Source organism: Hyperolius riggenbachi, chromosome 6, assembly GCF_040937935.1.
Source record: "Hyperolius riggenbachi isolate aHypRig1 chromosome 6, aHypRig1.pri, whole genome shotgun sequence".
Taxonomy (NCBI): Eukaryota; Metazoa; Chordata; class Amphibia; order Anura; family Hyperoliidae; genus Hyperolius; species Hyperolius riggenbachi.
The window spans coordinates 259,073,382-259,097,680 of record NC_090651.1 but is presented as its reverse complement, the minus strand read 5'-3'; the positions used below and the strand labels follow the sequence as shown (position 1 = coordinate 259,097,680).

General features: G+C 44.1%; 1 protein-coding gene across 6 annotated transcripts in view; it reads right to left on the bottom strand.

Annotated features, from left to right (window-relative positions):
- Positions 1-24,299, bottom strand: part of TTLL10 (tubulin tyrosine ligase like 10) — a 144,547-nt gene that overhangs the window by 20,847 nt on the left and 99,401 nt on the right. For 5 of the 6 annotated variants that reach the window (XM_068240747.1, XM_068240750.1, XM_068240748.1 and 2 more), the window contains 4 exons: positions 20,600-20,771; positions 13,877-14,017; positions 10,011-10,127; positions 522-615 (listed from right to left, as the gene is read on the bottom strand). In XM_068240747.1, coding sequence (XP_068096848.1) covers positions 522-615; positions 10,011-10,127; positions 13,877-14,017; positions 20,600-20,771 — 524 coding nt within the window. The remainder of the gene's footprint in view (positions 1-521; positions 616-10,010; positions 10,128-13,876; positions 14,018-20,599; positions 20,772-24,299) is intronic. The other variant, XM_068240752.1, reaches the window with a different exon arrangement.

Sequence of the window (24,299 nt, the reverse complement as noted above, 5' to 3'; positions counted from 1 at the left end):
GAAAATGTATGTATTTTGTGGATGTAATATACTTTTTGGCCACAAGATGGCGCTAGTGAACACTTGTTATAGGAAGTGTTAATTTTTTTTTTTTTTTTACAGACTTTATTTAATTGTTACATTTCCTGTTTATGTGAATGGACGTAGCCGCTGTTCGCGGTCACGTCCATTCACTCCAGGCACTGCGATTGGGTAGAGGACCGTTCGGTCCTCTTCCCCAATCACTCAGCATGGGATCCCGACGGAAACAGCGGCGGTAGCGGCGCGCACACGGCGGTAGCAGCGGCGGGAATGCGCAACGTATTAAAACGTCATGTTGCCGTTAATAGTGGTAAGCATGACGTTTTAATACGTTAGGATGGCGGTAAATGGTTAATGTGGTAACAGCTGCCATGCAATAAAAAAAAAACATAGAAAAGCATTAAAGCAGCTTGCTAGAGCTAAAGTATAATCTATTGCAGAAATAAATATCTCAGTAAAGATATTTAACAGGAAAAAAATATCGTATTTGGAAAACTTACCAAGAGTTTCGTTAACCACAGCAGGGATGACTTCTTTCAGTACCTCACAGTTAGTGTGCAGAGCAGGATTACAGTTCATTTCCAGTAGCCATACCTATAAAGACAGTGCTGGTATTAAGTGTATGGATGACTGTAGACAGACTATTCTGTCTGATTTAACATTTATATTGTGTTTTTCTCCTGGCAAACTCAAAGTGCCAGAGCTGCAGCTACTAGGACCCACTCTATAGGCAGTAGCAGTGTTAGGGAGTGTTGCCAAAGGTCTCCTACTTCCGCTGGCTTACTGAACAAGAAGAGCTGAGGCTCAAAACCTGGTTTCCTGTGTCAGAGGCAGAGGCCTAAAAGGGAAGGTTCAGGGTGTAATTAAAATAAAAAAATACTAATCCACTTACCTGGGGATTCCTCCAGCCCGTGGTAGCCAGGACGTGCCCTCGACGCCGCGCAGTAGAGCCCGGAGGACGTCCGATGACGTCAGCGCGCTCGGGTGAGACACACGTTGGAGCGCATAAGAGCCCGACCTGGAAGCCGACCTGGCCAGGTCGGGTGTGCCACCAGAGATGACCGGGAGCCTCCGGAGCGGTGTCGAGGGCACGTCCTGGCTGCCACGGGCTGGAAGAAGCCCCAGGTAAGTGGATTAGTATTTTTATTTTTTGGGGGGGGTACCGTGGATCTTCCCTTAAACCAATACACTATCCAGCCACTTGACATGAAGTGACAACCACCTGATTCGGTGAGTGAGGATCTCTATTTTGTAAGTTCTCCATAGACCCAGCTGCTGTAAGGCCTGGCAGATTGTTCACCAGCAGATCAGCCCCTATGTCCCAATCTATCACCACCTTCACCCTATGTGGCGCGTCCCCGCTTAAACGGGAGGTGAGAAAGCAAAACCTGCCCTACTTCGGTTACACCCAGGCCTTGTAGGTGCAAGATATAGGAGCTGGTCATAGAGCCGGCTAAACAACCCACCAGGACCCCATTGAGCAAGTCCAAGAGCACAGGAGTACTGATATGAATGTCACGGTACAGAAGGGTTAGGCAGAAATCAAGGTCAGGCAGTCCAAAGGTCAGGGCAGGCAGCAAACAGGCAGAGTCCAGTAACAGGCAATTGGTCAGTTCAGGCAGCAAACAGGGACAATCCAGTAACGAGCAATAGGTCAAAGTCCAGAAAGGCAATCCACAAGTTTAAAGAGCACCCAGCAGTAAGTAGAAGCATATGCTAACACGGGCAAAGTCAGAGTGCACTTAGCAGGCTTTAATATATCAGGCATCCAATCAGTGGCTGGCCACATGCACACAACAGGCAATCACACGCAGGCATTAATCTTGTTTAGGTGTCAGCTGACGAGAGATCAGCTGACACAGATGACAGTACATGTCAGATGCCTAACCAGTACTAACCAGCAAGACATCCTGACAGTGTGTCAGCCATAGCACACTGGTCAAGAGCATCGCCAGCTACGCGAGAAACCTGGGTTCAATCCCAGCCAGGGTCAACACCCATTATTTTTTATTTATAAACTAAACCCTTGCCTAATACTGGGAATACATGGTATTCCGACATGTCCGATCACCGCCGGATCGATTCCGCGCTCGATACCGCATGGGGCACAATGGAAAAAGATAAGGAAGATAAGCAGAAGATAAGAGAATCGCCCGGGAGTCGAACAGGGAATCGATCTGGCGCCATAATCCTGGCATAAGTGTCAGCTGACTCTACCTCTGTCGCCGCCTCAGACCATACTGCGGTCGAAGAAGACGCTGCGCCCGCCCACCAGTGACGTCTTGTGCACGCTGGTTAGCAGTGGGCGCACTATGCAGAGCGGGTGGCTGAGACCCAGAAATGCGGCGATCGTCGCAGGCACGATTGGAAGGTAAGTATATTACAGCTGCAAGCCAAAGGTGAGTATTGCTTAAACTCCCTGGCGTTCTATTAAGATCGCCAGGGCGGCTGCGGGAGGGTTTTTTTTAAATTAAAAGAAAACTGTTTCATGCAGCCAACTGAAAGTTGGCTTCATGAAAGCCCACTAGAGGGTGCTCCGGAAGCGTCATTCTGATCGCCTCCGGCGACCAGAATAAACAAGGAAGGCCGCAATGAGCAGCCTTCCTTGTTTTGCTTACATCGTCGCCATAGCGACGAGCGGAGTGACGTCATGGACGGACGTCAGCCGACGTCCTGACGTCAGCCGCCTCCGATCCAGCCCATAGCGTTGGCCGGAACTTTTGTTCCGGCTGCGCAGGGCTCGGGCGGCTGGGGGGACCCTCTTTCGCCGCTGCTCGCGGCGGATCGCCGCAGAGCAGTGGCGATCAGGCAGCACACGCGTCTGGCAAAGTGCCGGCTGCGTGTGCTGCTTTTTATTTTGCAAAAATCGGCCCAGCAGGGCCTGAGCGGCGACCTCCGGCGGTGATGGACGGATATATTCGTCCATACCGCTGAGGAGGTTAAGCAAATGTGAAAACCATGAGAGGTCACTTTTGGTTCCAGAGAAGCAGGTAGAAACTATGCATGGCTTTCTGATGAGTGGGTAGTAACTATGCATGGGGTTCCTGATAAACAGGTTTGTAACTATGCATGGCTCCCTCCTTTCTCTGTTATAGTGACAGGAGCTGTAGGTTAATGGATCAGCAGCAGCAGGATTCGATTGGCTCAGTTATTTTGTTTTTCTTTGCATGTTAGGAGTTTTCTGCTCATTACTACTCCTAACTAGAGGTGGCTCGAACCTCCGATTTTCAGTTCGCAAACCTCGAACACGAACTTTCGCAAAAGTTTTTGCGAACTTTCATGAACCGCAATAGACTTCAATGGGGAGGCGAACTTTGAAAACTAGAAACATTTATGCTGGCCACAAAAGTGATGGAAAAGATGTTTCAAGGGGTCCAACAGCTGGAGGGGGGCATGGCGGAGTGGGATACACGCCAAAAGTCCCGGGGAAAAAATCCGGATTTTACACACAGCAGGGTTTAAAGGCATCACATTTTATTGTTAAATTGGAGGCCTAAAGTGCTTTCAAACATCTTGCATGTGTATACATCAATCAAGGAGTGTAATTAGTGTACTGCTTTACACTGACAGACTAAACTCACTGTGTTATGCACCACAAACAGCTATTTGTGTAGTGACGGCCGTGCTGGACTGGTGCGCACCATGGTGAGAGGGCAGGTGATGGCGGTTTTCAAGCCCATATGGTCGGGCTGAGGTAGCTGAATGACAGAACAACAGTGACTGAGTGTCCAGCTGAATCGAATTTGGTCTGTCCACAATGAAGCAACGACCTTATTATCTATCTTCTTGGGTCAGGTGTGCCCCCCAACCCCAACACACTAATGATACGCAAGCCCCTTCACTGCGGCAAGGTAACAATCACGAAGGGGAATTGACACATGCACATGCCTTTTGTTTTGTTGTTGCAGCCACAGTGCAGGCAGAAAAATTAGGCAGGCATGTACACGCACCAGAAAAATTATTATAGCCAGCGGCCTTAAAAATTCAGGAATCCACCTGGAGTCCTGGACCCTGTTGGTGGTGGCGGAGAAGGCAGTCAAGCGGCCTGCAGGCAGAGATGCTGTGTGGGGACTGACTTAGTCTTGGGGCAGGCAGTCACACGGCGTGCAGACAGAGATGCTGTGTGTAGGGACTGACTTAGTCTTCGGGGCAAGCCTGACCGTGCTTTGCAGACCAGGCATCCGTGGTCAGATGGACCCTTGACCCAACGCTGTGTGCCAGAGATGACACCACTTGCCTTTCAACAATACGGTACAGTTTGGGTATCGCCTTTTTTGAGAAATAATTGCGTGATGGTATCTTCCACTGCGGTGTGTAGATTTGCTTTTGTGTGCTGCTTTTCCTCAGGTGGTCATCCCATTGCAGTTTGTGCTTTGTAATCATGTGCCTTCGTAAGGTAGTTGTCCCTACACGGGTCTTGGTCTTTCCCGGCTCAATTTTCGGTGGCAGAGAGTACAGATGGCATTGCTCTCATCTGAGGCAGACACACAAAAAAAGTCCACACCGCTGAGCTCTGGGATGATGGCACTTTGGAACAGAGCAGGAGGAGGAAGATATGTCACGCTTCCGTGCGGAAGCTGAGGAAGATGAGTTCTGTGTTAAATAGTCAACATCCTGACAATATTGGAGGTTGATGGCACGTGCCTTCTTCTGAACACTGTAGTTTGGTTGAGGGCCGCACAAAATCACAACAGCGCAACCTCGAACACACCTGCCGGGTGGCCTGCCTCTGGCTCTGCCTCTTGTTTTGTCCATATTGGGGGGGATGAAGTGAAAGGTATGCACTGACTTGACTAATACAATGTGCGGTTACACAGGTGCATTGAAAAGGTTGCAGTGACTGCTGGTACAACAATGTGCGGTTACACAGGTGCAGTGAACAGGTATAGAGACACCAGATCCATTATACAGTGTAAACATGCTGCTGCACAGGGAAAGCTGGGTTTACACTGTACCGGATCAAAAAAATGAACCTATTGAACCTACTGATCTGTTTTCCGTTTCAACTGATCAGTTTGTTACAATGGCATCAGTTTTGTATCTAGTTTTCATGCCGCCACCTGCCCGGTGCCAGTTGCAGTCACATTTCCGGAAGAAACACTGGTATACATATGGGAGTGCCCCATCGGAAGCATCAGGCTCCTATTGGTTTGCAAAAGACCAATGGGAATCCTCACTGAGCACCAGGAAAGATTTTGATTGGTCCACCACTCAGCTAACCAATAAGAATCCTCCCTGAGGAGGGAGGATTCCCACTGGGCTTCTGCAAACCAAATGTAGCCAGCTGCTTCTGATAGGGCTTTCGGATCTGTATACTAGTGCTTCTCCCATGTGGTGGATCGAGCAGCAGTGGAGACAGTGGCAGAGGACCCAAATGGACGGTGGCAGGTGAGAATGCACAAAATGTATGTGGTGACTAGCCTACTGAGAATGGACACCATCCGTTCCTATAGGCTAGAATTGATTCAGTTTTCTGCCATCCCCATCGGCTTTGTCTGGCAGATCCAAAGAAAGTAATACAAGACCCAAACTTACATTTTGCTTACCAGCATGGACCAAAGGGATCCGTCCCAAAAGGACTAATTTTAACAGATCCTGTTGCTTTGCATTGGATCCATTCATTCATCTGTTTTGTTTTGTTCCGCTAAATGGAACCTTTTTTTGTGCAAATGTGTACCCAGCCGAAGTGTTTGTAAATAATGGGAAGCCGCGGATATTCCTGATCATTTAATAGGATCAAAAGCAAGAAGTTAATAGGATTATTAATGCTTTATGACTGAATTACTAAAGCAAGACATTGAAGATGATTTTGCGAATTTATGTTACAACTCAACATACTCTTTAATAAAGCTGTGCTGTTGACAAGCACAAGAACATGTCATACCGCCATGAACATAAAACTTGTATATATCTTATCTCACAACATGAGGCCTGTGTTTCCTTCCTGTGCAGCAATACCTAGCTATACGAAGGCTAAAGGAAAGAAATACAAGTCTCCTGGGAAGAGTATAAACCAGTCTGTTATGTCTTCGTCTGCTACAGTCAGGGTTGCCTTTGTTTAAATTTGTCTAGGGATCTTTCTTCTCTTTACAAATCATAAATCTGTAGCAGGTCTGTTGTACACATGTAATGTACATCCATACTGATCTCTCTTTCTTCATACTGCCTCTTCTATCCTGCCACTAGAGAGCCTGCCTATGTCTTAACTACTTCCTTGTCTTTTTTTGTTCAGTTTTCTCCAGTGCCTCTGTTTGGTCCTTTTCCGCTGCTTACTGCAAGTGCAGAGGTGAGGATTAAATAATTTCCCCTCAACACTTGCTAAGCATTTTTTCTGGTCCAGTTGAGGTGCGATTGCAAATCCCCATTCATTTGCACTGAATGCCAAACACAGCAAAAATGCTGCAGGCAGTGAATTGCAAATTTAACTAGAATCACATATCAACATTCAACATCAACTAGAATCACACTGCAACATAAGCAGTGGAAAGGGAGCACCATGAGCCGCCTGAAAAACCAAGTGTCCCTTGTAATTTTGCCTTCTTAAAACAGAAGGTATTTGTTTGTTCCCTTTCTCAACTTCCCGCTTGCCATTTGAACCTTTTGGACCTTTGAATTCCTGTCTACCATGTCATAAGGTCTGCTTTCCTTTATTATTTTGTTACATATTCTATTCAGAGTCAGATTTCATTGGTATGCACCCCAGGCCACTTTCACTGTGTCAACTCTCAACTCTATGGCCATGGATCTGTGTGAGCACAATGTCATGTGCCTTGCTTGTTCTAGAATTACCAGGGCTAGAGGTGCAGAAGCGCAGCAGGTCATTTAGGTATGCGCTCGCTTAAAGGAAAACTTAAGTCAACTATAAAAAATGAGATTTACTAACCTGGGGCTTCCCTCAGCCCCCAGCAGCCGATCGGTGCCCTCGCAGCCCCGCTCTGACACTCCAGGACCCGCCGGCGAACACTTCCGGTTTGGCCGTCACCGGCCGACAGGCATGGGAACGTGAGTGATTCTTCGCGTTCCCAGCCTGTATATCGCCCCCTATGCTGCTATTGCGACCAGCTGGCCACAATAGCAGCATAGGGGGCGATATACAGGCTGGGAACGCGAAGAATCACTCAGGTTCCCATGCCTGTCGGCCGGTGATGGCCAAACCGGAAGTGTTCGCCAGCGGGTCCTGGAGCGTCAGAGCGGGGCTGCGAGGGCACCGATCGGCTTCTGGGGGCTGAGGGAAGCCCCAGGTGAGTAAATCTCATTTTTTATAGTTCACTTAAGTTTTCCTTTAATGCGATGCGTCTGACTTGGGCGTCGCTATAGACATAATCTTACCACGTCTATTGCAGCACAGCAGCTTTCAAAGTGTAATGCAGGTGTCGGCGATCACTGGACCATGAATTACTTCTCCCTCCGAATTGTCACGACTCAGAGGGGTAATAGTATTTAAAGAGGAACTCCAGTGAAAATAATGTAGTAAAAAAAGTGCTTCATTTTTTACCATAATTATGTATAAATGATTTAGTCAGTGTTTGCTCATTGTAAAATCTTTCCTCTCCCAGATTAACATTCTGACATTTATTACATGGTGACATTGTTACTGTGGGCAGGTTATTTAGCTGTTTCTAGCTGCTCTGTCTGTTAGACAGCTAATAACAGCTATTTCCTGTCTCTGAACATTGTTACATTGTGGCAGTTTGCCAGCAGTACCGCGGTCTTCAGAGCCTCTTGTGGGAGGGGTTTCAGCACAAAATCAGTCACACAGCGCCCCCTGATGGTCTGTTTGTGAAAATCATTGTCTTTCTCATGTAAAATGGGGTATCAGCTACTGATTGGGAAAAAGTTCAATTCTTGGTTGGAGTTTCTCTTTAACGCCGCCTGGAATTTCAGCGGCAGCAGGGAGAGACGTCATTTGTCTCACCCTGCGCCCAACTGACCGGGCAGAGGAATAATACGTACACCCACTAACATATACGGTTTGTCAGGAGTACTCCACAATTGTGTACCTGTATCAATGCTTTTAAAATATTATCTTGTGCTTTTAGTCAACGTTGGATACTTACAGTATTCATGTTTGCTTTTACAAATATGACTTATCATTTTTCTATCTCAAAAACAAATATAACTGATTGACTGTGACAAGTTGAAACACTACTTGAGCCCAACATGCTTGTCTCCTAGGTTATGTGTACCACACATTGGCTGGGTTTACATCATACAATTTTCTGTTAGATTCTTCTGTTAGATTTTTCTGTTAGATTTTCTGTTAGAATGCATAATTTAGATTATTTTCAGTAGAGAATGGTCATTATCTCTGGTGCATTGTCTTCTGTTTATCTCCTGCTGAGTAGAACAATGCCTAATTGCTCGGCAGATAGATCATAAAATAGATACATTTCCAACATGTTGAACATTATCTATCTGGCAGGTAAATCTAACAAAAAATTGTATGGTGTAAACCCAGCATAAGAGTTAAGAAAAAGTGGGGGGAAGGCTGCGCATCCCTAGACACATGCTGCAATTGAATGGTTAATCGCATAGGCATACACCACCTCTATTAGTCTGAAAAATGCATGCCCTGCATCCAAAACAATGCTAACATCCTCGCTCTCCAGCATAAGAGTTGCCCACCATAAGACACTCATTTTTCTTTCTGAAAAGCCACCCATATACTCAGTCCAATGCTGAGAGGATTTCCTCCCATTTTCCACCCCGCCATTTTACAGCCCTCACTGTGTGGAATGCATTATGCTCTCTGACATGGCAATTGTTACTCATAGTTTGTAGTAACTATAAGCAGTTAAGGTGGATTTTGGCTAAATCACATACAGGTGGGTTTATAAAAGGACTGTGGATAGTGGGTGTTTACAGGAACAGAACTAAGTGGATTCATAAAGAAAAGACAATCCCAAAAAGTGCTCCTCTAAGTAAAATAAATTGGACAGCCATATTACAGCTTGATTCTTTCAGAAAGGCCTCATAATGGGAATCACCACCATAGAACGCATAAGATAGCTTAGTATTGGGATTCCATCTGAGGAAAGGGATAAGGAACAGGTGCAAGTTTATGTTAACGTGAATCCGAGATTAATTTTTATTCATTATTTTTCATCTATAAACTAAACAAGCTTCACCCATAACTTCTCCAAAACGCCAAGGCATTCAGACCCACATAGCAAGGGCTTATAGGAGCTCAGTCTGGGCAGGAGGAGGAGGAGGTTACTAGCCAGAGTTTTCAGAGGCAAATGGGAGGAGGGAGTACATTTTTCACAGGCTGAGGGGTGGAGATGCCATTGCAGATTACCTGTGTAATGATGACAAACAGAACATGGCTGCTCTCATTGTATCACAGGAATAAATCGTCATAAACTATTGAAGCTGTATGCAGCCAGATTTGCTGTGTAAACTATCTAAACTTTAGATAAGATATATAGACAAGTTACTTGTTATAGTTAGTTTTTCATCTCAGATCCACTTTAAGGCAGTTGTGGGAGGTCAATAAGGAATTAGGACTGGTTAAGGCAGGCACGAGGGGAAATGAATAGTCTTAGGGAAAGGAGACAATGTTAGGTTGTGGGGTTAGGATCTGGAAAGGTCAAGTGGAGAGCAATTTTTAAGATACAAGTTTGAACCCTGATGTGTTCATCCCAAATGGGGAGAAGCAAGGGGGAACACATTACTTAAAAATGACTTTCTTGTTGAAATCCCATAATAATGGGCAATTCAATCCACTGCCAGTCTACAGTAAAAACAAAATACCCAATTTTTGGGTTGAGGTGTACTTATAAAATTAATTATATTAAATGTCTTGCTAAAAAACAAAAATCACTGACTATATAATTTTTCCATATCTAGTATAATGGATAACATGTTTCCAGATAACTAACCCAATATCAGTACATTACATTTATTACTCTTCAACTGCTTGTATAGTAAAGACATCATTCTGGGTGGATGAAAGAAGGTACAGGATTTAACTTAAATAAAGGATATACCTTGAACTCATCATCGATCAGGAAGTCACAACCAATGAGGTCAAAGTAGCCGCGACGACAGTCCAGCTTTGATTTCACGCTCAGGAAACAGTGTATCATTATCTGCTGCATCCTTCTCTGTCAATGACAGGAAGACAATGACATAAGAGGCAAACAATCACAAGCATGCTCTGTTTCCGCCATACAGGACATGGTAAGAAATGACTATGGTGAATTATTCAAAAACCCTGTCAGCAAAAATCCACATAGTGTGATGACCCAAAGGATAATAGTACATAGGATGAGCAAGCTGATGGCGCCACTTGAAAACATGAAAAGTCCAGATAAAACTGCATTCTCAGCAACTTTAATTTTATAGGGTTTTACCTAATTTGTTGAGTTGCTTCCTTCAAAATCTGTCGAGTTGCTTCCTTGATTAAAGGATAGTGGACACCTGAACTGAGAGGGATATGGAGGCTGACATATGTATTTCCATTAAAACAATGCAGATTGCCTGTCTGTCCAGCTGATCATCTGCCATTAATATTTTTATCCATAGACCCTGAATAAGCATGCAGATCAGATGTTTCTGACTGAGGTCTGACTGGAATAGCCCCATGCTTATTTCAGATGTGTGATTCAGATACTACTGCAGCCAAAGAGATCAACAGTGTACCAGGCAATTAGTATTGGTTAAAAGGAAATAAATATGGCAGCCTCCATTTCTCTCTCAACTCAGGTGTCCTTTAACCGCTTCAAGACCTTGATGATTGAGATCTACACCCTGTTTGGGTGCTACTATCCCTGCCAGGGCGTAGATTTCAATCAGCCATGCCACGTGGTCTTGTCACTCTCACTATTGGCTGCATTAGGCAACACAAGTTTAGCTGGTGGAGTATGCCCTGCCCTGAGTTATCTCACATGAGATAATACAGGGAGGGCTACTAAAAGGTTAAGGGGCCAAAACTGTCCACTAAGGAAAGGATTAAGGGAATCAAAAATGTCTCCAAACATAACACTGAAATGATGGCCTTCACCTGCTAACCAGTCAAATATATTCTCTGGGCATTGCTCTCATCACTGGTCATAGACATGCTCAGAAAATCATGGTATTTGAAGTTACTCATTTTTCCAGATCTACTGAGGGAAACCCTGAGATTTTTCTGCCTGCACTGTTTGTTGCATGTTTTTTTTTCTATACCCCACAGACTATTGACCTGTTCTTGTTAATTAGTAAAGAACTACAAGGGGACCCTGGGAAAAAGCTAAAAATAAACCTGCATGCAGTAAACATGTCCCCCATCTCCACCCCAGAAAAACTCTGCCATGGTCTCTTTGTTACTTGTCTGGTATTGTCTTGCCTAGCGCAGTTGTGAGGTGTTCTTTACAGCCACCGCTTCACCACTTCTGGTCACTGGAACTATGAAAAATGTAAGAAGATTTCAAGCCTATCATTCACGGGACAATACATGACAGTCATCTTGGAAAATTACATTGGAGGATCTCCACAGCTGTTCCAGCGACCCTAGGAAGGGACACCTACTAAATGAAGAAGAAGAGGACCAGATACCATAATGAGTCTTCAAGGGACGCAAAGCATATTGTTTTTTTAGTCCCAATGATCGATTTTAATCTAAAGTGAAACCCTACCAAACTTAATGACTAAAATTTCTTATATTTTACAATATTCATTTATACTCTCCCTTGTTTACATTCCTAAATTTATCACAGGTTGCAGCATCTTTATTGCTGAAAAGTAGCATTACTGCGGAATGTGTGTTGTCTGTTACAAAGTGAGTAGAAACAGCACCTGGTCTCCCAGAGGGCTCTGGGTATTCTGAATAATGTATTGCTATGAATAATGTATTGCATTCTATGGTATTATGTTGCTGCAGTGGCTATTTAATGCCTGGAATTCCTTGCTAGTGTTATCAAAACAAGGGACTAGACATGCAGACAAGACTTTGTGCTATAATATTTTATAAACAATATCACTCTGAGGTCTTCTCATCTGTCCTCAAAGGCACAAAGTGAATCAGAGCCGGGCCGAGTCAGAGGCTGGATAGGCTCCAGCCTCTAGGAGCACGGCTTCAAGAGCGCAAGGAGGGTGCCGACATCTATTCTTCCTCTCTCCTCGGCCCCCTCCTGCCAGAGCCGGGACAAGGTCCTCCAGCACCCAAGGCTGAAACACCAAAGTGCGAAAAATGGTTATCACGCACAAAAGTTTGCGCGTTTACATTCGCGTTCGTGCGATAATGCAAATTTACGCGAAAAAATCGTGCAAAGCACTTTTCACAGTGTGCTAACAGTTAGCACTGTTTTGTGAATCAAGCCCATGGTAGATAATGATCAGGCTACTTTGAAATGTCCGTATACTTACCTTACCTTAAGGATAAGGCTTTGAAGCCTGCTGTCCAGAACAAGGCACTTGATTCATAGTAAAGCTTATTTACAGAGTACATCAATGTGCTGTTTCAAAAATGTTTCAAAAATGCACTTCTGTCAAATCTAGTCTTTGAACTGACTCAGCACACAGCCTGTTTGCTGAATAGCTGAAATATTCATCCTGCTCCCCTCTTGTGCAGCTGGTTGCTCTGTTTGCTAAGTTCCTGTGATTGTTCATTGACATAACATTTGTATAGCCATATAGCCCTTCTCTGAAGCCTCAAAAAATGCAGAACAGTTGCATTTTCTGTGGTAAAAGTACACCTCTATGAGAAATCTCTCTTTAAAGGAAATTCCTCTTTTGTTGTTAAAATTATTACTCCATTTTAATCTTCAACTAGCTAAAAATTCTCAAATGGTCCGTAAGCTTTAAAGTGCCCTTCTCTGAATACTTGTGCACTCTACAGTACTGGTGCCATGAGGCTGTCCAGAAACCCCCACCTTGTTGCAGGAGTAATTACCTGCACAGGCCAGGAGGTCTTCTAACTCATTTCAACACCTAACTAATCCACTAGCAGCAGACTGACATGTCTAAGGGCCTTTTTCCACTACCCTGCGATTTGCGATTTGCTTCTAATCGCAAATCGCAAGGTACATTAAACTAATGGAAACTGCAGCAGCAATTTCCATTAGTGCGATCCGATTGCGATGCGATTTTGGTCAAAGCGCAATCGTCGTCCTGCCGCGTTTTGTATGCGATTGAGCTGGACTATAATGAGTATAGTAGCTCAATCGCAATCGCAATCGCATGGTGGAAATTGAAACGCGATTGCGATCGCGATCGTAATCGCGATCGCAATCGCGATCGCATTTCATAGTGGAAAAGAGCCCTAATTGCCAGTTTCTACCAGAGATAGTTTGAAAGGACTGTGTTTACTATTAATTCCACTGCAGTACATACAGTCCCAAACTAGGCAATGATTTTTTTTTTCTCTGAACAAGTGGAATTTCCTTCCACAGCAAGTTTTATAGCATGTTTGCTTCATGTAACATGTCGCTGCAGTCTTATATGGAATGTTTCTAAAAATTAGAGTTATCCACAGATGAGCAGACATTTGTTCAGAGATAGTGGCAGTGTGGGTGCTCTAGGGTCACTACAAACCAGAGTGGTGGGACAGTGAAGGATGAGGTAGGCACCTTTTTTTTGTTCACTATTGTTTTCTCCTGAGATGTCAACATGAGTGCCTATCTCTCCCCTCTCCAAGGCAGTGACACAGTCCTGTCTGTAGGTCACTCTTTTTTTTTGCTTAATTTTTATGTACAAGATTAGATAAAACCAATAGTGTTACTGCTTATGCGCTTTGAGTCCCACAGGAGAAAAGCGCTTTACAAATGTTATTTGTTGTTGTTGTTGTTGTTGGTTCCTTAAAAGCTTCAGAAGTTCAGTTTTTCTGTGTAAAAACCACCAATGTGCCTACAGCAACCAGTTATTGATGCCTCACCGTAAAGGCGTTCAGTACCCAGTCTTGAGGTAGCCCCTTGGCTGCAGCAAACTTTTCATTGACGTAGCTGTTAAACCTTTCCATTCCCCACACTGTCTCCTCTTTCATCTCATTGTAAAGTGGGTTCTTCTTCTGCATATACTAAGGAAACAAATGTATCAAAATATTATTCTATAAATCAGTGTTCCTCAACCCTGTCCTCAAGGCCCACCAACAGTGCATGTTTTGTAGAAATCCACAGGTGTAGTTAATCAGCTCTGCCGAGACAGTAATTACCTCACCTGTGAATGTTTGCGGTTTCCTACAAAACATGTACTGTTGGTGAGCCTTGAGGACAGGGTTGGGGAACTATACTAAATGACTAGGTGAATAATAGTATTATTATTACTATTACTATTATTATTATTGTTATTATTATTCTGCATTTGCAATGGGCTGACACATTTTCAGCAGAACTTTACATAAAATTATTCACATTGCCGGCCGGTTCACACTTCCATGGATGAAAAATGTATCCATGTAAAAACTGAACCATGGAACAGATCGGTTTGTAAAAGGCAAGGTTTTCCATCTGTGACCCTCCGTTCCGTTAGCGCATGGCCAATGCAAAGGACACATCGATCCAGAAAAATCGCTGCAGACCCAAACTTGCAGTCCGTTCAGCGTAACAGACCAAACTGATCATTTCTAATGGAGCAATGTAAACAGATCTATTGATTAACATAGGATCCGTTCATTTCCATTAGGATCCAGTCCGTTTGGCTTAGCTAAATGAATCGTTTGTAAGGGCCAATGTGACCCGGGCCTTAACTGTCCTCTGGTGGGTTTTACAATCCAGTGCCCCTGCCACAGCTTAGAGCCACTTTTTGGTAGACGCTAGCTATTCTACCACTATGTTTTGGGATATGGGAGGAAATGGGGCATCCAGGCAAAAGACATAAACATGGTGAGAACTTCTTAATTCTGCCCAAATTATATCCTTTGCATAGCTGCTACACTTTCCATTAATTGACCATATTTAAAAATATAAGTTATTATTTCCATTGTGTGTAAGCTCAATCAGCAGGGGCGTAACAATAGACCCTGCAAGGGATGCAGCCGCAGGGGACCCAGAAGCCACAGGGGGGCCTGTACTCAGAGACTGACAACTAAGGACAAGGAGAGAAAAAAACGTTCTGCTTTCTGAAAAATTGCTCTAATGACTGCATTTGCTCAGCCACTGATGACGAATCATACAAAGTTTTGTAGACAAAGATTTGTAGTCAGTCCCTATTCAGTGTGCAGTGGGAGGGGGCCCCATCCAAAGTTTTGCAGGGGAGCCCAGTGATTTCTAGTTACGCCCCTGTCCGTCAGGTTGTAATGTCACAGGAATTGCCTGATTGTTGCAAACACTTTTCTTAAAAATGAACACATTACCATCCCCACCCAAGTTATCTGATTAAAAAACAAGCATGAAGAGAAATTACATTTCATATTGAATCTCTCTGTAGTAAATATTCTAAGGTACTATAATAAATCTATACTTTGATTAAAGAGAGACTGAAGTCTGCTAAAAATCATGTTTTTATTTAAAAAATGTGTTGTCATGATCGCTTCTGCAGCATGTACTGCTGGCTGCAGAGGTACTGCAGCCAAGCAGTTCTGATTCCTTTACATGCATTTGCTTGCATAGTTCTGCTTGCACTCACACTGAGTGTTCATTCCATCTGCAATCGCTCTGCAGCTCTGGACTGCTCAGGATTGAGTGATTACCATTCAGCTGTGTGGGAGTTTGCATGCTTGCATCCATTGGCTTATGCCGGCATAAAAGTCTCCCTCTCCTTTCAGACTCAGCCCATCATAGTTTTAGTCTTAGTCTTTCTAGCTGTTACTTCTGGGCCTTTGTTCCTCTTTCCTGTTACCTTGCATGGATTGTGCTCACTTCTGCGTAGGAGTAGCGAATCCTTCCTAGTCCTGTTCCTGTTACCTTGTGTGTTGGTCTGTGTGTGAACGCTTGCCGTCGCTGAGTCAGTGACTGGATTAGCAAGCGTTCATTCTGTTTGCCTCAAGTCCTTGTTTATGTTTAGTCAGATCCGTGGTACATTTGAACTGGCAGGACCCCAGGGATTTTGTACAATAGTTAGTTCTGCTATACTGTTTAATACTACCTGTGATTATCTGTGTTTGACCTACCGAATCCTCAAGTCCTGCTCTTGTGAGGTACGCCATCGCTGTGGTCGCAATTGGCTCATTTCAGTCTGTCTTGTATCTGTCTGAATGTTTGTTAACGCAAGAGCAGCGCAACATCGCACTGCGCTGCCATTGCGTTTTATCAGAGGCCCAGAGCTGCAGTTGCTCTGGGCAGCCTGTGTAGCCTCTTTTATTATCCAGCTCTTAGCCTTGTTGTGCTGGGTGGTCAGACAGTATGCCCCCCCAGGCATTACATGTGTTTAACATGTCTGCCCTACCTAAACCGCCGCATCCCCGCCGCTGAAATCTAACTAAATACCCCCTAACTCCCCCCTCCCTCTCCCCCGCAAAATCCACAACTTTCTTGGTCGTGATTTTTGCTGCTGTTGGAGGCAGAGCTTTCAGCCGCAGCTCTGCTTCCATTCGCGTCTATCAGCGGCGGATCTCCGCCTCTCCCCGCCCCTCTCAGAGAAGGAGACTGAGAGGGGTGGGGGAGAGGCGGCGATCCGGGCTGACAGCCGCAGCTCTGCCTTTCACGGAAGCGCTGCCCGGATTGCCCCCCGGGGAGTTAGGGGGGATTTAGTTAGATTACAGCGGCGGGGGATGCAGCGGTTTAGGTAGGGCAGTAATGTTAAACACATTTTTTAAATAAAAACAGGATTTTTACGAGACTTCAGAGTCTCTTTAAGTGATTCTACTGTAGATAAGGCTGGGTTTAAACTTGCAAAAGTTCTTACACACTTTCCACAGTGCAAAACGCAAAGCACCACACACCTAATGTTGCTCAATGGCTAGTTCACTGTGGTTTACATCTCATGCAGTTTTTGTTTGCTTTGTGTGCATGGAAAAAATCTGGACAGTTTGTTGTACTTTGTCGGACACCGTGCTTATGTGTACGTATTAGTATGTCACCTTGCTGCCACTCAAATTCCCAGTGGCGTTAAATACTATTCCCTCTCCGAGTTATAGCAACTCAGAGAGAGAAGTAATTCAGGGTCCAAGTTACCCTTACACACCCCGCGCACTATAGCATTACAAAAGTCTGGTGCAAAAGTTGAGGATGCAAGGACTGGGGAAGAGTCTATGTGCATGGATAGGGAACTGGCTAATGGACAGAAAACAAAGAGTTGTGGTCAATGGATCATATTCAAAATGGGTGACTGTTAGCAGTGGGGTCCCACAGGGGTCAGTACTGGGTCCAGTGCTCTTCAATTTATTTATTAATGATCTAGTAGATGCAGTAGAAAGCAATGTTGCTATTTTTGCAGATGATACAAAATCGTGTAGAATCATCAACTCTCAGGAAGGTAGTGACATATTGCAACATGATCTGGATAGGATGGCTATATGGGCACATACATGGCAGATGAAATTCAATGTTGAAAAATGTAATACCTAGTACACACCATACAATTTTCTGTTAGATTTTCTGTAATTAGATTATTTTCTGTAAAGTACTGGTAGAGACTGGTCTTTATCTCTGGTGCATTGTCTTCTGGTTATCTCCAGCTGAGTAGAACAATGCTTAACTGCTAGGCAGATAGAGGGTTAGATAGATTATTTCGAACATGTTGGAAATTATCTATCTGGCAGGTAACAGAAAATCTTACAGAAAATGGTATGGTGTGTACTAGGCTTATGCTGGATACACAACATGCGTTTCTGCGTCGAATGCGTCCGTCGATACGCACCAATTCGATTATTTCCGAGCATTTCCGAGCGCATTTCGATGATTTTTAGGTCGATTGCCATGTAAAGTATGGCAAATCGACCTAACGATCCATCGAAACGTGAATCGGACATGTCGGAAATAATCGAATCGATGCGTATCGACGGACGCATCGAGCGCGGAGACGCATGGTGTGTATGCAGCATTGAGGTGCATACACACGCACGACAGCAGCCAACGACGGGTCCGTCGGCACCTCCCGCTGGGTGGGTTTTCAGCAGACTGTAGTGCGTGCACGCACTGTTGGCGGACTGATAAGGCTGTTCCTGAACGATCCACAGCGGATCGTTCAGGAACAGCCTTATCAGTCCGCGGACAGTGCGTACACACGCACTACAGTCTGCTGAAAACTCGCCCAGCGGGAGGTGCCGACGGACCCGTCGTTGGCTGCTGTCGTGCATGTGTATGCACCTATAAAGTCATGCATTTTGGTCATACCAATGATCTAGCACCATACAAAATAAATGGGATACAGATGGGGACATCAAACTTGGAGAAGGACTCATCAACAAGTTAAATAATCGTATTCAATGCCAAGCGGCTGCAGCTAAAGCTAATACAATTTTGAGATGCATTAAAAGGGAAATAAAAACTTGAGACGATAATAATATTGCCACTGTTCAACTCTCTAGTAAGGCCACATCTGGAATATGTAATTCAGTTCTGGGCACCACATTACAGGAAAGATATTGCTGTTTTACAGCAGGTGCCAAGACGAGCAACAAAATTGATACAAGGGATAGAGGGTCTCACTTACCAAGAAAGGTTAGATAAACTGGGTTTATTTAGTCTAGAGAAAAGAAGACTTAGAGGGGATCTACTTAACCAGTATAAATACATCAGAGGGTGATATAAAAGCTTGGCGCATGAGCTTTTTGTCCCTAGGCCTTCACAAAGGACTAGAGGACATGGTCTGCGCATGGAGGAAAAACGTTTTAGCCATTTATTTAGGAAAGGTTTCTCTACAGTAAGAGTGATTAAGATGTGGAATGCATTGCCACAGGAAGTAGTTATGGCAAATTATATATCTGCATTTAAAGGAGGCTTAGATGCTTTCCTTGCGATGAAAGACATCCATGGCTATAATTACTAGGTAATGCCCAGTGGTGTTGATCCAGGGATTTTATCTGATTGCCTTTGGAGTCGGGAAGGATTTTTTTCCCCTTTGGGGCTAATTGGACCATGCCTTGTAAGGGTTTTTCGCCTTCCTCTGGATCAACAGGGATATGTGAGGGAGCAGGCTGGTGTTGTACTTTGTTTTCTGGTTGAACTCGAGGGACGTATGTCTTTTTTCAACCCAAATAACTATGTAACTATGCTCTTGTCGCTGAGCACCAAAACCACCTGCTTCAATGCTTATTATTATTTACATTAGCTACTCTGGAGAACATGAGAGTGCCCCAGGGTCAGATTTAACATAAGGCACTGTAGGCATGTGCCTACTGGCGCCTGATGGTGGAAAGGCGGCTCACTCCCCTCCCCAAGTACAACTCTCCTGCTTTCCCTATACAGGGTCCCGAGCAGAGTGCAATTGAGAGGTTACTCACCCGGGTCTCGGCATTCCACTGACCAGATCTCCCTTCAGTCGGGGCCAACTCTAGCTACCTAATACTTGGTGGCACCTCTAGTTACTTAATACTGAGGATAGATCTGGCTAGCTCTGGCTAACTTATATGAAGGGTCACTTGTAACTATCTATGATGGGCAAGGGAATTAAGGGAGAAGTGACAGCTGGGCCGGCCAGCCAGCACATTTGCGGTGCAGTTCGGTGAGTTTTTGTAGGTTCATGAAGGGTGAAGTCTAAGGTGCCAGGGCATCTGTGCCTATAGGCTCCTGTGATGTAAATCTGGGCCTGGAGTGCCCCAAAACTAAAAAAAAAATAGTACATTTTCTACAAATGCAAGTGTTGGAGGAGGTGACCCATTGCTCCCTTCTGAGGACACTAAGATTTAAGCGATTGAATTTTAAGAGACAAAAGCAATTAAAAAAGTGACACAACAGGAATGAACAAACATGTGACATGGCTGATTAATCAAAACAAGTGCAAGGCGTAAAAAAGGCAAAGAAGCCTAGGGCAGCCAATCAGAATCCTTTTTCACTTAGCAGCTGAAACATGATTAGTCCTTCTAGGCAATTTCTCCAATTTTGCTCCAGTGTTCTTTGTTACAGTCTTGACCATGGGTGGCCAATAGGTCAATTGCGATCTACCGGTAGATCGCGACCGACTGCTGGGTAGGTTGTGCCCGTGTGACCGAGTCTCATCACATTCTTCTACCAGCACTGCTCGCAGCCGATCAGGGAAGGGATTGGGAGGGGAGAAGCATGGCAGAAGGGGTGAGAGCTTCTCCCCTTCAGCCGGCAACTCCTCTCATAATTTCTTCCCTGATTGGCCCTGAGCCGGACCGAACGCCTGCTCTCTTGGCCACCAGCTCACTCATCCGCCCTCCATGAAGAAAGAGGAGCCACAGACACCACCGCTGGAGCTGGAGGGAGGTAAGTGATTACTATACTGTGCACCTATACTTAGCTACCTGTTCTGGGCACCTATACTTAGCTACCTATACAGGGCACCTATACTTAGCTATCTGTACTAGGCACCTATACTTAGCTACCTGTACTGGTAGATTTCTTGGTCGCGACAAATTTCAAAGTAGCTCGTGAGCCGAAAAAGTGTGGGCACCCCTAGTCTTGACAACGTAGCCTCAGTGAGTCTTACGAGGATAAAAATATACATTTTGCATTCCTATCCAAATGGAGTTATTTATTCCTATATGTTATTTAGGTAACAACAAAGTGTTTAGTGCACTGTAGCTCTAATAACAGACCTGGTTGGTCAGGTGGCCTGTGAGGTCATCAGACTTTGGATCATACGGGTTGCAGGTGAGGCGCACATAGCCATGGCGGAAGAACACAAAATAAGGCACAGCAGAAGCTATGAGCAGGTAGGAACGGATATCAAACTTCTTCCCTTCCAGCAGTAAAGGGTTTGGTATGTATCTGTAATGCAAGAAGAAAAATTAAACTCCACATTGCAAAACTATCAGTCACTATACAATAAAGAATGATAGCTTTGCAATCACTAATCTAACTTAAAGAGGAACTCCAGTGAAAATAATGTAGTAAAAAAAGTGCTTCATTTTTTACCATAATTATGTATAAATGATTTAGTCAGTGTTTGCTCATTGTAAAATCTTTCCTCTCCCAGATTCACATTCTGACATTTATTACATGGTGACATTGTTACTGTGGGCAGGTTATTTAGCTGTTTCTAGCTGCTCTGTCTGTTACAGACAGCTAATAACAGCTATTTCCTGTCTCTGAACATTGTTACATTGTGGCAGTTTGCCAGCAGTACCGCGGTATTCAGAGCCTCTTGTGGGAGTGGTTTCAGCACAAAATCAGTCACACAGCGCCCCCTGATGGTCTGTTTGTGAAAATCATTGTCTTTCTCATGTAAAATGGGGTATCAGCTACTGATTGGGAAAAAGTTCAATTCTTGGTTGGAGTTTCTCTTTAAACTGTGATTTGAGGCAATATATTTGACAGATTTAGTGAGATCTAAGAGTTGTCTGGATTTTAAAACTTAAATCATGTCATTTTCCTCAGCCCGAACTATGATCCATGCAAGGGTTGCAATCATTTTGTACATAACAGCAGATTTATAGGATTACCAGTGTTTTTTCAGAAATGCCCAGCCCTAGAGAACCTTAGTAACTCAAGCCCTACATATCTTTTATAGCACTCTCCATAGCTCACTGCATTCCGGCGGCTCCATTGTATCTACTGAGGGAAGCAGGAAATTTGGACAATTTGAGCTCCTATCAGGGGCTAATACAAATATCAGCTATCGGACACATAAAGCAGACATTTGGACGCCCAATAAATAGCGGGCGCTGGGACTGTCCAACTGAAATGTTTCGTACTTGAAAATTATTGTTTTGAAATTTATTTTAAAATTTTGAAATGTATTGTTTTAGAAATGTATCAGTTTTGATATGTATTGTTTTAGATATGAATCTCTTTTTGTATCTATATTATTTGCGGTGGAGGAAGGGAAGTTTTAAGGTTAGGCGTCAGGAAGGGGAATTTTAGGGTTAGGCATCAGGAAGGGGGGTTTTATGGTTAGCACCCAGGAAGGGGAATTTTAGGGTTAGGCATCAGGAAGGGGGATTTTAGGGTTAGGCATCAGGAAGGGGAACTTTAGGGTTAGGCATCAGGAAGGGGAATTTTAGGGTTAGGCACCAGGAAGGGGAATTTTAGGGTTAGGCATCAGGAAGGGGGTTTTAGGGTTAGGCATCAGGAAGGGGAATTTTAGGGTTAGGCATCAGGAAGGGGAGTTTTAAGGTTAGACGTCAGGAAGGGAAATCTTAGGGTTAGCCATCAGGAAGGGGAATTTTAGGGTTAGGCATGAGGAAGGGGTTTTTAAGGTTAGGCATCAAGAAGGGGAATTTTAGGCTTAGGCATCAGAAAGGGGGGTTTTACGGTTAGCTGTCAGGAAGCGGAATTTTAGTGTTAGGCATCAGGAAGGGGGATTTTAAGGTTAGGCGTCAGGAAGGGGAATTTTAGCATTAGGCATCAGGAAGGGGTGTTTTATGGTTAGGTGTCAGGAAGAGGGGGTTTTAAGGTTAGGCGTCAGGAAGAGGGGGTTCAAGGTTAGGCCTCAGGATGAAGGGGTTCAAGGTTAGGCCTCAGGAAGAGGGGTTTTATGGTTAGGCGTCAGAGGGGGAGGGTTCTGGAGTAAAATATCAGTAACATTTACCAATGTTTTACTATCATCATTACCACTGTAAATATTTTTTTTGTTTTCATTTGGCGCCCAATTCATGGTATTTATCATTTAGACTTTTATTGGCTTCACCCGGTGCCCATTTTTCCTTGCCTCTCTATTTTATTCATGCCAAGCTGTCTCATAATTAACCCTCATCCCAGCTATAGTTCTATCTAACGTTATTGTATTAGAATAAATAATATTGGATACCATTCTTGCCTTGCAGCACTAGGGACCCTGGTTGAAATATGGGCCAGGCCACTGTCTGCATGGAGTTTGTCTGTCCTCCCCATGTTTGGTTAGTTTTCTCCAGACAACTCTAAATTTTCTCTCATGAGATTATAGTTTGAAGATGGCCAAGTTATCTCTACCTCATGGCCTAGAATAATAGGCTGCAATACCATTTCTCCAGCTATAACAGCCAATTGAGGGGGAAGCCATTTACTTATCTGTATGTTTTTGGGGTGTGGGAGGAAACCGGAATGCCCGGAGGAACCCCACACAGACACGGGGAGAACCTATAAACTCCGTGCTGTGTCTGGAATTCAAACCAGGGACCCAGCTCTGCAAGGATAGAGCGCTATTCAGTATGCCACTATCACCAAATCTAACTTTGGCGGAGGAGGGAAGGAGAGTATTGCATATTCAATTTGCCAAAGGCCTTCACTGGTTCTTGAAATGTATAATTCTTTGGTGGTGAAGTCATGTATGTGGTGCCTTCCCTCACTGCTCCAGGGTTCACATTCTCTTATCACCATGTTATACACCACTATTAGGATCCTGAAGAGATGTCTACTGGGATGGACAAGGATACGTGAGGGTGCAGGCTAGTGTTGTACTTTATTTTCTGGTTGAACTTGATGGATATTTGTCTTTTTTCAACCCAAATAAAATAACTATGGACAGGAAGTGCCCATAAAGTGCTAATAAAGGTCTTCAGCTATGTAATTCACTCCTGCACACACCAGCACACCTATTAGAATATGGCAATTGGTGGAATTCTCAGAAGGTTATTGGCATGATACAACAATAAACAATTACTATATACAAGAAGTTTTAAATCAGGATGATACCATTTATTGGCTAACTACAAATGAATAAGAATAAACAAGCTTTCGGCCTTGCAGCCTTCGTCAGGTTTATATCCTGTTAGTTTGCAAGCTGGTGGTACAGACAGCTTATATACATGCAACATCAAAAGGAAAAACAGATATTTTTTTCAAGCATAAATACATCATTAAGATGCCTTAATACAAACAGATCATCTAAATGGGGTAAGATAAGGATCCTTGTTTACTTTATTGCTCACAGACCTGGTATTAGGATTGACCCAGAGGTATCGTAAATTCTTAGTTCACAAGTTCAGCTAGGGTGGCTGAGACAGTTCATATATCATCAATCTCATACCAATATAGAAAGTTGTTGTCCTTATTCAGACCCTTCTGCACAGCTTTGAAACAATTTATAAATTTTGTTTCTGCTATTAATCGGTCATTTGACGTTTTGAAGCCGCCCTTCAGGGCAGTGACACGAAGATCATCCATGCTGTGTCCGTTGGACCGAAAGTGTGTAGCAACTGGGAGTCCAGATTTGGTATCATTAATAGTGTGCCTGTGTCCATTCATACGTTTGCGCAGAGTTTGTCCAGTTTCTCCCACGTACATAACATTGGGGCATTTAGCACACATGATCAGATATACCAGATTGGTGGAACCACAGGAAAATGTGCCTTGTATTCTGTACTCCTGTTGTGAACC